At 39.9% G+C, this 13,749-nt stretch overlaps 1 protein-coding gene across 1 annotated transcript in view; it reads right to left on the bottom strand.

Moving 5' to 3' along the window:
- PGM2L1 (phosphoglucomutase 2 like 1) overlaps positions 1–2,153 on the bottom strand; it is a 47,853-nt gene extending 45,700 nt beyond the window's left edge. The window contains exon 1 of the mRNA XM_019744395.2: positions 1,741–2,153. Within this exon, the coding sequence (XP_019599954.2) occupies positions 1,741–1,851 (111 nt within the window). The 5' untranslated portion in view covers positions 1,852–2,153. The remainder of the gene's footprint in view (positions 1–1,740) is intronic.
- Positions 2,154–13,749: the final 11,596 nt, after the last annotated feature.

Here is a 13,749-nt window from a genome sequence, read left to right as displayed (position 1 = left end):
TTCATTTCTATTAGGTTTCCTCCTCCCTAAAGGACTAAAAGCAGAAGAGCAATCTTTGAATCTTCACTTCTTTTGTATCCTTCCACAGCAAGGAACTATATTCATAGCAGGCATTTAATAAATATTGGCAAACTGGCTTTAAAGTTATTTGCACTTTGAGCACCATAGTGTTAATGGGATATCACAGATTTTGCACACTTGATTAAAAAATATATATACACATATGCATATCATATACATATACATATACATATATATATATATATATATATATATATATATATATATATATATATATATATCACCAAATCCTACAATAAGAGAGTTAGTTCTCTGGTATGTCAATCAGAACACTCTAGAGTCTGGCTACTCAAAGTGTGGTCCACTTTGATACAGCAGCACTGATATCACCTGGGAGCTCATTCAGACTCTCAGGCCCCACCCCAGGGCCTCTAAGCCAGAACCTGCATGTTAAGATCCTGAGGTGATCTGCAAGCACTTCAAGGTTTTTTGAGCAACACTGGTTTAGACTCCAGAGTAAGAATTAGGATGTGCAAGATGCATATGACCAAGTAATACTAACTAACTCATTGGTGCTTGTTTGTTGCTCTTCCCTATCTGCTCACCGCAGGCTTGCTGAAGGCAGGAACCCTTTCTGTCTTTCTCACCACTAGTGTTCCTTGAGCCTAATAGGCCCAGGAACATTACACAGTGCTCAATAAATACTTTGTGCTGAATGCATGAAGGACTGAACAAAGTGAAAATAAAACTTTTTCAAAAAGCTAATCCTTTAGGAAATTGTACATGATTTCTTATACTACCATGCTTATTCTTTAATTCAGTATTATTCATTCCATTTTTTAAATGTTGCCTTCTCAACTTTAACTTTAACAAATGCATTTAACAAAGCAAAAGCTTGGATCATCTTCCTCCGTTGGAACCACCAGGGGCCTCCAGCTACATTTTAATTCTAGCTCTCACAGATCCATCCCATATGCCTGCACAAGATGAAATCACCGCCAAACTTGGAGGAGGTGGGGGGAATAGAGGAGGAATGGGTAAAGCAAAAACAACGCTGTATCAAGAGCATCATGTGAAACCTGGAAAACATGATTATTATTTTTTTAACAGGATACGTCCAGGAAATAATTCCCATCAAGGAAAAAAAAGAGGTAAGGGAATCCTTACCTTTCTCAAGAACAAAAGGTGAAACTAGAGAATATCAGGGAGTGATAAAAGCCCAGCGAATACCTAGCGACAGAAGGTGGAAACACACCAGACCAGAACTAAAGCGGATAGCGGTCAGAAACGTACAAGAAGGATGCCAAAAACCACTTTCAGCTTTGCAGAGAAGGAAGTCAAAGGAAAAGAAAGGGGAAAGGAAATAGCGCTATGACGGGTATAATTTACAATGATGATGACATTATTATTATTGTTATTTTTTTTTTTTTTTTTGAGAGAGAGATGACATGCATGTGAAGGGAGGGTGGGAGGAGGGAGGTTGCAATTTCGCGCACTGCGAAAGAAAGCGACTACAGGCGTCCCTGCTCATCTGAGACGGTCCCTGAGAGGCAGCCCAGGCATAGGTAGGGGGCAACGCCCGGCTACGATGGCTCCCGCCCCGTGGCCTGAACCATCTCCTCTGCAGCCTGCCGAGCACCGGGTGGGGATAGGAAAGGGCGGACTGTGTGTGGGAGGACACGCGGGAGGGGATGGATGCTGGGCTGACCAGGTACCCACCTTATCCCAACGGAGCCACTGCCCGATGGCCGTGTCTAGCTGAGGGTCCCCGGTGTGGTAGGGGGCGTGGAGCAGGTTGGAGTTCAAGTCCCCTTCTGCGTTTTCAGCCATGGCAGCCAGACTGGGCTGTGCGAGCCAGGGGGCCGACGAAGACACCGATTTGGGAGGGCCTGTGGTGCTCTCACCAGGGTCCCGACGCCCCTTCCTCACTGAAGGGCATCAGAGACCAACTGCAGGATGTGGCGCCGGAAGCAGGAGAACGGGGATATGCGGTCGCCCGCACCCCACCAGACCCGCTCCTGGTTCCTTTCTGGGGGAATACACTGAGGCGGTCCCACCGCGAGAGAACAACAACAGTCCCAGATGTCTGGGTCTTGGCTGTGGACGCCGCCGCCTCCGCCTTGATCACCTTAGGCCCCGCCCCCAGGGCCCTGGCCCCGCCCCTTCCCGCCTCTGCTGACTTAAGCCCCTTAGGGCGTGAAGCGCGAGGCGAAGAGCGTTCCCGACGTCTCTGCGGTTGCGGGTGTTAGGCTCTGCCAGGGTGGGGAAAGAATGGGGTACGGCTCTTTTTATTTTTTTTTAATTTGCCTTTTGTCACGTTTTCGTCCTTGTTACAATCCCCACACACTCCCAAGCGTCTCCTTTTCTCGAGCACCCCACCACAAGCTCCCCACTTCAGCGCTCGTAGCGCGCGCGCAAGTCGCTCTCCAGTTTCGCCTTCGGGCACGCGCCTGGCGGGAGGGTGCGCGGGGCTGTCCCGCACAGCCTTACGGGAGCTGTAGTTCTTTTCTTTCCCCGAGGTCTGCGGAGACCGCCGCAAGGACTACGACTCCCAGTAGCTCCGCACCCTCCTTTTCCTCCAAGGAAAAAGAGCTCTGTTAAGGCTGTTCCCTAGGAACACGCCCTGTACCTGTTAGTTACTCAGCGTCTTGTGGTCCTGGGCTTAAACTAAACAAGGACTGATACAGTAAGGTGACAACTTGTATCCACTTAGTGCTTTACAGTATACGAATCGCGTTTCTATCGCTTCAGCCCTCCTGTGAGGTAGGTAGGCGTGATCCATCCCCATTTTACACACAAAGAGGAAACTGCCTCTCTCAGAGTGAACTGACTTTTTCAGAGGCGAAGTTCGTAAGTGATGGAATCGGTTCTAACCCGGTTTCACATCTCAGCTGGCAGTTCTTTTCGCTCTGCTGCTACAGTGCACTAGGAGATAGAACAAGATGACGGAAAAATAGATAGGAAGTTGTGAAGGAGGAAAGATGGGCCAGTATTTAACCACAGGTAACAATGTATAAGCTCCATAAAAGGTACAAAGAGCAATGGCGACAGGAACACAGAGGAAGAAGAAAGATTATTGAGATAATTTTAAATTTCTTTTAATTTTGGCTTCCTCTCTTGTATGTAATGTTCACCTTTCAAGTCACTTGAGGTCTGGGAGATGCTGAGAACTGCTTACCTGTCACTCATTTGCTCCTGAGTTTCCTGGTTTGGTTTCCTTACAATGACTGATTTTGACCAGTATCTTACAACTCTTTCCCTAGTCAGCTTTTTTTTTTACAAGAAGGGTGTAATAATATTCACACCATGGCTACAGTAACCTAATAAATGGCTTTAGAGTGCTTTGAGGTTCACAGATAAAAGAAATAATAAATTCAAAGTATTACTTTCTTTCCTTCAAAGTGCCATGTGCCATAATAAAATCCAAACTACCAAGGTGCAAAAGGATCGTACTGCCAAGTCCTGAAAAATTACATGCCGTAGTTTGTAGTTAAAGCTGCTTTTGCTAAGCAGTTGGGTGTTTCTTTTAATGGAGTCAGCAGGTTCTTTTAATCACATAAGGCTTGGAAAACAATTATGTGTCCTGGAGAAAAATTCATTGTTCACCATCACTGTTATTGTCCATGAGAAACATTAATTGAACATTTACTCTATGCCAAGCATTATGCCAGGAGCTGAGGCTACAAGAAAGCATATAACAATTATTCATTTCAAAAAATAAAAACTGTCAGGGAGTCGGGATCTATGCAAGAAATGGTTGCTCATGATAAACAGCAAATGCTTGCTGCAGATAACTTAAAGAATTCAGAGTCTGAGGTTGTCATTAAAAACAGCAAGCTGCAGGAAGAACCAGCATTGGGCATTGAGGAGCAAGAGGGCATTTTAAAACCATAGACCATTGGTTCTCAAATCTCCTTAGGAGTTTGTTCAAAGTATATATTCCTGGACTCTGCCCCAGGGATTAAATCAGTACATTGGGATTGGGATTTGACACATATCTATTGATGGTGACATAGGAGGCCATAATCTTGCTCCTCAAAGTGCGATAGGACCAGTGTATTGGTGTCCTCTGGGAACTTACTAAGAAATGCAAAATTTCTTAGATTCTGAATCAGAATCTACATTTTAACAAGAACCAATGATTATTTATATGCATGTGAAATTTGATAAGCAGTGGTTTTTGTAAGACAATTCTTATTCAATTCTGAGAAACACTACTAAATAACAGAACTTTTCAAGAGATGGAATTATATAGGGCAAGTATAAAAGATAGGAGAAATACAAGTGTTAATTGAATACCAGAGTCGATCAGCCCTCATTTTTATCAGCAAGATCATGACAGTTACAAACTGGTTTTCAGAAACCTGGCCCGGTGTCTTCAGCTTATGATTTAGGAATTGAAGGGTAGCCAAGGAGACCCAGAATTCATCAAATCCAAGAACAGTTTTTAAGTCTGTCCAGAAGAGGGAGTATAATAGTTCTACTAGTCAAGGAAAGCTCAGAAGCTTTAATTTCTGTTGGAATTTGCCCAGGGTGTCTTGTATTTTTATTTGCTAAATCTGGCACTCTAACTGTGGTTGTGAAAGATAACATTGCTCTTGGTTCTAATACATATATCTAATATTTTAGCATATATACATACATATATATATATCTTATTCTCAAATGGTTCAGAAAAATGCTGTGTATATATACATACACTTAAATATATAACTATACATACAAACACATAGTTATAGAAACAGCAAATAATAAAACAAATGGAAAATTTTAACAATAGGTGAATCTGGGTAAAGGATAGATGGATATTCTTTGTCTTATTTTAATTTTTGCAACTTCATTTGAAAGCATTTCCAAATAAAAATATTTAAAAGCAAAACCTCAAGTGTATTAGAAATAGCTGTTTCTATATTGTTTTAAAAAATCTAATTAAGAGACTCAAAGCTCTCCTGGACACTGCCCCAGAGATTAAATCAGTACATCAGGATTGGGTACCAAGAAATAAAATATTCATCAATATCAGGGGCTCCCCTCTCCACACAGGCTTTATAGGATACTGGGGAAACAGAAAGAGGCAATAGCTCTGGTTCCTCAAGGTTTCTGCCAAGGTCTTTTCCAGGGTTCTAGTGGTCTCTGGAAGTCTGACAGCTTTCTCCTTGCATACGATTTATAAGCTATGGCCAGGAAATTTGGTTGAGGCTATGAACCCCAAAGCCTCTGTCTAGGTTTACCACATGGTCATCCCCTCTAAAATCTAGCCAGTTCCTTAAAGTGCTGCCACCAAGAAGAGCTCAGGGCCTCCCTCGCATCACCCTCTTATTTTAAGAATGTAAATGTTGAGGAAATCTATCATTCTGCTGTGTGATTGCTCTGAAAAGAGAAGTATTTTCTTGTTGCTCACCAAGATATTTGTCATAAGCTTGATGAACTCTATACTTTAAAAAAAAAGAAAAAAGAGGAAAGGAAGTGAGTACTGTCTTGCAAGCAACTTCTACTTTTAGCCCTTTTACATAAAACCTCTGCTGAGGCAAGGGGATGTAACAACAACTAATAAAAAGCAGTTATCTTTATGTAAAGGGGGAAGGATGCAGAGCACACCTGGGATTAGAGTAAAGCAAGGCAAAGAACCGAGGGTGCCAAATCTAGAGGCACCCCCTTTCAAGTTTGTGGAAGGGCAGGACTAGCACCTGGGAGTTAGTGTCTCATTATATGTTGTAAACAGTTTTATTGAAATATAATTCACAAACCAAACAATTCACACATTTAATCTGTATAATTGAATGATTTTTTTGTTCTATTCACAGATGATATGTACAAACACCACCACAGTCATTTTTAGAACATTTTCATCACCTCACAAAAAACCTTGTGCCCTTTAGCTATCAACCCCCTATTTCCCACTCCAAGGCCTAAGCAAACATTAATTTACTTTTTACCTCTATAGATTTCCCATTCAGAACATTTCATATAAGTGGAATCATATAATACGTGGGCCCTTGAGACTAGCTTCTTTCACTCAGCATAATGGTTTGAAGGTTCATCCATATTGTAGCGTGAATCAGTATTTCATTTCTTCTTATAGTTCAATAATATTCCAATGTATGGGTGTACTACATTTTGTTAAATCTATTTATCCATTGATGGACATCAGGTTGTTTCTGCCTTTTGGCTATTATGAATGTTACTATAAACTTCATGTACAACTTTTGTGTGGATATATGTTTCCATTTCTCTTAGGTTTATATACCTAAGAGTAGATTTCCTGGTTCATGTGGTTACGCTATGTTTAATCATTTGAGGAACTACCAGACTGTTTTCCAAAGTGGCTGCACATTTCCACTAGCAGTGTGTGGGGGTTCAAAATTCTCCACAGATTTTTTTTTTTTTTAGCTTAAAGCAACTCATTTATTACCACACAGTTTCTGTAACTCAGATGTCTGGGCAAAATTTAGCTAAGATTCTCTTCCTCAGGGCCTCATCAGGCTACAATCCAGATGTCAGCTGAGGCTGTCTCCACAGATTTTTTCCAACACTTAATTACTATTTCACTTTTTGATTCTAGTCATTTTAGTGAGTGTGAAGTGGTATCTCATTGTGGTTTTGATTTGCATTTCCCTAATGACTAATGATGTTAAGGATCATTTCATGTGCTTATTGGCCATTTGTATATTGTCCTTGGAGAACTATCTATTCACATCTTATACCCATTTTTTTAAATTGAGTTTTAAAAAAATTATTATTGAGTTGTAAGATTTCTTTTTATTTCTGGGTATAAGGCCCTGATACAAATCAAATATGTGACTTGCAAATATTTTCCCTCGTTCTATGTATTGTCTTTGCACATTCTTGATGGTGTCATTTGAAGCACAAAAATTTTTAGTTTTGAGGAAATCTAGTTTATCTATTTTTTCTTTTGTTGCTGATACTTTTGGCGTCATATCTAAGAATCCTTAGGCAAATCCAAGGTCATGGAGGTTTATCCTTTGTTTTCTTCTAAGAGTTTTATAGTTCTAGCTTTCACGTTTAGGTCCTTGATCCCTTTTGAGTGTATGATGTGAGGAAGGGATCTTACCTCATTTAGCTGCATGTGGCTATCCAGCACCATTTGTTGAAAAGACTGTTCTTTCCCTGTAGGAGGGTTTTGGCATTCTTGTTGAAATTAGTTTACTGTAGATGTGGGTTTATTTATGGACTCTCAGTTCTATTCCATCGATCTATATGTCTATCCTTGTGCTAGTTCTACAATGTCTAGATTATTGTTACTTTATAATAAATTTTGAAAACAGGAAGTATGACTTTTACTTTGTTCTTCAAGACTGTTTTCACTATTCTAAGCCCCTTACAATTTCATATAAATTTTACAGGCACCTGGTCAATTTCTACAAAGAAGCCAGCTGGGATTCTGCTGGGGATTGCATTGAATCTATAGATCAGATTAGGGAGTATCATCATCTTAACAATGTAAGTCTTTCAATCCATGAACATGGAATATTTTTCCAACTATAGATTTTCTTTAATATCTTTCAACAAAGTTTTGTGGTTTTCAGAGTACAAGTTTTGCACTTCCTTTGTTAAATCTATTCCTAAGTATTTTATTCTTTTTGATGCTATTATAATAGAATTGTTAATTTCATTTTTAAATAATTTATTGCAAGTGTATAGACATACAGTTGGTTTTTGTATACTGACTGTGTCCTGAAAACTTGCTGAATTTGTTTATGAGTTCCAATCATTTTTAAGTTAATTTCTTAGGATTTTTTTTTTCTTTTTTTAAAAAATTATATTAGTTTCAGGTGTACAAAACAACGTAATGATTAGACATTTACATCTTTCACAAAGTGATAACCCCTCCAAGCCTACTACCCCTCTGACATCGTATATAGCTGTTATAATACCATTGACTGTATGCTGTACTTTACATACCATTGACTCTATGCTGTACTTTACATCCCCGTGAATATATATATATAATTATAGTGGTCAGGCATCTACACAATCTATGAAGTGATCCCCCTGATAAGTCCAGTATCCGTCTGGCACCCTACAAGATCTTTACAGCATTATTGATTATATTCCCCATGCTGTATTTTACATCCCCATTACTATTTTGTGTCTACCAGTTTGTACTTTCTAATTCCTTCATCTCCCCTACCCCCCAACCCCTGCCCATCTTAGGATTTTCTTTACAGGAGATCATGTCATATATGAATAGTTTGATTACTTTCTTTCAGATCTGCGTGCTTTTACTTCTTTTTCTTGCCTATTTGCCCTGGCTAGAACCTTCAGTACACATTGAATAGAAGTAGGAAGAGAAGACATCCTTGTCTTGTTCCTTCCCTTAGGGGGACAGCAATCAGTCTTTCACAATTACATATAATATTAACTGTGGGTGTTTTTGTAGATACTCTATAATATTGATGAAGTTCCCTTCTGTTTCTAGTCTGTTGAGTGTTTTTTGTTTTGTTTTATTTTTTATCATGAAAGAGTGTTGGATTTTGTCAAACTCCTTTCTGTATCTATTGAGATGTTCATGTAAGTTTTGTTTTCTTATTATATTTATATGAAGTATTACAGTAATTGATTTTTGGAAGTTAGACCAAACTTGCATCCTACTTGGTCATAACATATTATTGTTTTTATATGTTGCTGCATTTGGTTTGCTAGTATTTTGCTGAGGATTAATTTGTCCATAGTCATAATAGATATTGGTCTATAGATTAATTTTCTTGTGATGTATTTTTCTGGTTTTAGTATCAGAATAATATTGGCCTCATAAAATGAGTTGAGAAGTGCTCCATCCTCTTCTAATTTTTGGAAGAGTTTGTGATCTCGTGTAAAGAAAATCTTGGTTTAGGCTTTGTGGGGAGTTTTCTGATTATTATATCAATCTCTTCACTTGTTATTGGTCTATTCATTTGCTATTTCTTCTTGAATCAATTTTAGTAATTTGTGTCTTTGTAAGAATTTATCCATTTCATCAAGGTTATCTAATTTGTTAGCATACAATTGTGTACAGTTTTCCTTTATAATCCTTTTTCTTTCTGTTAAGTCAGTAATAATGTCTCCTCTTTCATTTGTGATTCTAGTAATTTGAGTCTATTTTTTTATCAGTCTAGCCAAATATTTGTCAATTGTATTGCTCTTTTCAAAGAATGAGCTTTTTGTTTCATTGATTTTTCTCTATTGCTTTTCTATTCTTTATTTCATTAATTTCCACTCTAATTTTTATTATTTCTCTTCTTTCAGTTTCCTAATTCTCTCTCTCTCTCTCTCTCTCTCTCTCTCTCTCTCTCTCTCTCTCTCTTGCTTCAAAAAGTTTTGTTGTTTCAATTTGGTCCATGGCATGAGAGAGGGCTCCAGGGTGGTTAGAAGGCTGCCTAGTGGTTTCAGGGAGAGTCTCAGGCAGAAGCCCAACACCAAGATGATGCAGAGGGGCCCCTCAAAGGACTCGGCTCCAAAGGCTCCTGGTCGTGCTTGAGGGTGAGCCTTTTGAAGAGATACTGGCCCAGCCTGGCCTGGGGGCTGGGCAGCCTGCGGAGGTTACTCAGGTGGTCACCCATCTTCTTGATGAGTTTCACCTCCTCATCCAGGAAGTGGCTCTCCCGGAAGTCACAGAGATGTGCGGGCAGAACCCAGGGCATGCAGATCCAAAAAGGCCCGGTTCAGGTTCTTCTCCATGACCATGGCAGTGTCCATGGCATCCTGAGTTTTACTCCCCTCATCTTGGGAAGGCTTCTGCAGGTCCTGAAAGAGGGCGTCGCCACCATGCTGGTTTTGCATCTTCAAGAGACACTTGGCACCCTCACATTTCTCCTCAGCCAACCTGAGGAAGAACTAGCTCCCACCCTCCAGAGGCACATCTTCGTGGTCAAAACAGAAGCCCAGGGAGAGGTAGGTGTAGGAGGCCACCTCGGTGGAATAATTCTGACAAACTTGGGAGCTCCTGGTTGCTCGGCAATAGGGAGTTAAGCTCAAAAATCAGTGTTGGCTGGTCTCAGAGGCCGAGGGTAGCAGAATTGGTTCTGAAGGTTGAGACTGGAAAAGAAGTTGGAGGGTGATCGGCGGCTGGAAAAGGGGCATCCCTGGGTCTGTTCCGCCCAAACTCTGTTGAAGCAAGAGACATCCAGGGGTCTGCCTAGGGTACTCCCCTAATTCTCTTTTCATCACAATCTGATCTACTAAACTGGGCCTTGGGTTTTGTGTGTGTGCATGTATTCTGATGGAATTTTATTTACTAAAGCAGGAGGCAGGCCACACTGGGCCTGTGGCCACAGTTTGCCTGTCCCTGATCCAGAGTAATGGTTCCCAACCCTGGATGTACAACAAGTTAAGGAACTGACCCCTGGGCCGCACCCCTGAGATTCTAATTCAACTGATCTGGGTTGGAGTATGATAATCAGTGTTTTTTGCTTGTTTGTTTTTTGTTTTAAGCTCTCCTATGTGTTTCCAATGTGCGGCCAAGGCTGAGAGCCATCTCTTCAGAGCAGGGATCTGACCTTTGGGGAGTTTTTGTCTGTCTGTTTGTTTTTGACTTAAAACAAATCTACCTCAGAGTTTGGAGGCCAGAAGTCCAAGTTGAAGTGTCAGTACGGCCATGTTGAAGACTCAAAGGGAGCGTCCTTTCTTGCCATTTTCAGCTTCTGGTGGTTCTCAGCGTTCCTTAGCGTATGGCTGCACCACTCAAATCTCTGGCTCTGTTTTCACATGGGTTTCTCCTCCACCAATTCAGGAAAAGCCAAATGAAAGAAATACACAGGCCAAAGTATGGGGGGATGGAGTGGCATGGAGCTTCCATGCTCTCTCAGGGTGTGTCGTCTGCCCCCAGAAGCTCCACGTTTAGGGGTTTAATTTCAGTTTTGTATTTTTTATTTCTGGAATTGTTTTAGATTCTTTTGCAAATTTTCTATAGCATCTTTTATGCTTACCTCTTCTCTATAGAGATCTTTAAACATCTTTCCCCTCTTTACAGTCAGCATAGTTGTTCAATATCTGAAATCTTTGTGGATTTTTTCTGTTGTCTATTGTTTTGCTAGTTCCTGATCATAGCATCTGGTTTCTTTGTGAGCCTTGTGTTTGTGTGTGCATTGGACATTATATTTGACAAATTATTTGTGAGAATAAATTTAGATTTGCAATAAAAGTAGTTTCTTCAGAGAGGACATGCATTTTCTACTGTCAAATGCCTGGGAGTTCAACTATAATTCTTTAGGGCTTGAAATTCTCTGGTGCTGTTGTGAATCGATTTATTCTGTAATTCTATGTAAAATGTTTCTCTTCTAATTTATCCTCACTCTGGGTGTGAAGTCCCAACATATTGTGGGGAACAAATATATTGTGAGAAGTTTCTCCCATTAGACTCTCAATTTTTTGCAGCCCCTGGGTTTCTTGCCCACCAGGGTTTTAAAATTAAGGTTCAAAATTTTCAGAATTGGCAAATGCTTTCAGGGCAAATACCAAATTTTCTCTAGTTACTACACCGAGATGACATTTTCCCCTTCATTTTGGCCTGGTAATTTCTTGCAGGCTTCTCACCTTTCCTCTGTGATTTAAAAGAAGGTTAAAAAATTTGTTTGTTATTTAGTTATAGCAGGAAGGTTAATACAAATAACCTAGTCAGCCAATTTGAGAAACATTGTTATTTTGATAATTGTCTTATTCCTGTAAAATCAAGTTGATCTACTATGCTATTTTTTAAATTAGTCTCGTTTTGTAGGACTCTTAGCTCGTCTCCGTTTTTTTCTATAATAGATAACAATAACAATGAGCATCTTTGTTATTCATAAAGCTGTCTTTCTGCATTATTCCATACATTTGTATTATTCCATCCATCTAATTTCTTGGGAGTACAATTCTGGGGACTATCCTAGAAATGTTTAGGACATTCAGTTTCCAAAGGGTTGAACTAATTTGTTATGAATAAATTACATAATTGTAATCTTTTTAATTCTGTCATCGTAATATTAATATTAATTTTAAAATTAAGTCCAATAAACTAGTACTGGCCATCTGTGTAAACAGTTCTCAGGCAAAAAATGAACATTTGTCAGTTTTCTTTTACAATATTAACTCTTTTACATGAACATTTAAGTTCAACTTAATGCAGCAAATGCTTGCAGGTCTATAGGGCACATGCACTCTTCTAGGTGGTGTAGATTCAGTGGTAAACAATAGAGATCCTGGTCCATGCCCTTATGAAACCTAAGGTGGGGAGCTGCAATATTGAGATTTATAAGAAATACATACTTTATCATTCAGATAACCTAAAAATATTTTTCATAATATATATGTGGTCATCTTATATAATAATATATATGTGGTTCCTGGCAAAGAGCTTCTAAAATCCTTGGAATTTCTTAAGCTACATGTGCAACGAGTTGTCTTTTGTTATGTTAATGAGGTAGTTTGGGGATGGCACCTGAGAATGGGGGCTGGTTGCCAGGGTAGCCAACCAAGTGATTAGAGGGTTGGAACTTTCAGTCCCACCCCCTGACCTCCAGGGTGGGGAGAGGGGCTGGAGGTCGACTCACTCACCAGTAGCCGAGGTGTTAATCCGTCATGCCTATGGAATGCACCCTCCATAAAAACTCAGAAGGACTGGGTTCGGAGAGTTTCTGGATTGGTGAACACCTGTAGAGGGCATGGAAGCTCCTTCCCTTTCCCAAATACCTTGTCCTGTGCATCTTTTCCATCTGGCTGTTTCTGAGTTATATATATATATATAGGTATATCCTTTTACAATAAACTGGTGATCAAGTCAGTAATGTTTCTCTGAGTTCTGTGAGGTGTTCTAGCAAATTAATCAAACCCAAGGAGGGGGTGGTGGAAACCTCTGATTGACAGCCAGTTAGGATAGACAACAACCTGGATTTATAATTGGTAGTCTGCGTTGGAGGGGGTGGTTCAAACCTGCAGTCTGTGGCCAGTTGGTCAGAATCCCAGGCAACAAACAACCTGGGCTTGTGACTGGCATGTGAAAGGGGGTTCAGTTTTACAGATCTGAACCCTTAATCTGTGGAATCTGATGCTATCTTCAGGTAGATAGGATCAGAATTGAGTTGAATTTTTGGACACCCTGTTGGTGTATGAGAATTGCTTGGTGTGTGGAGGGAAGGCTCCCAACTGTACACACACACACACACACACACACGCACACACACACACACACTCACACTCACACAGAAGTTGGGTCCAGAAACCTAATTTAGAAGCGCAGACAAATAACACATTATTGAACACACTGTGATAAGTGCTTGGATGACAGTAGTGCAGAATACAATACGAGTACAGAAGAGAGACACGTAACCCAAACTGGAAGGATCATGGAAGATATCCTAGGGGATGGAATAGCTATTATAGTAAGTCTTCATGTCAGGTAGCCTAAGGTCTCCAACTTTGTCCTTATTTTTCAAGATTCTTTGAGTTTTTTAGGTCCTTTGCATTTCCATATAAATTTGACAAGAAGTTTGTTAATTACCCCCTTCCAAAAAAAGCCTGCTGTGATTATGAAAATGGTATATCTCTTTATTTTTAGAGTTTCTTTAATTTTCTCTCAGCAGTGTTATGTAGTTTTCAGTGTAGAGGTCTTGTAAGTCAAACATATTCTTAAATATTTTATTTTTTATGCAAATGCAAATGTTTTCATTTTATAGCATAGCTGGGAACTGAAGAATAAATAAGACTTAGAGAGGGAAAGGGGATATGGCATTGCAGGCAAAGGAAACAAAATAA

Source organism: Rhinolophus sinicus, linkage group LG06 (assembly GCF_036562045.2).
Source record: "Rhinolophus sinicus isolate RSC01 linkage group LG06, ASM3656204v1, whole genome shotgun sequence".
In the NCBI taxonomy this organism is placed as follows: Eukaryota; Metazoa; Chordata; class Mammalia; order Chiroptera; family Rhinolophidae; genus Rhinolophus; species Rhinolophus sinicus.
The sequence above is the reverse complement of the archived record's forward strand: the minus strand, read 5'-3'. Positions and strand labels throughout refer to the sequence as shown.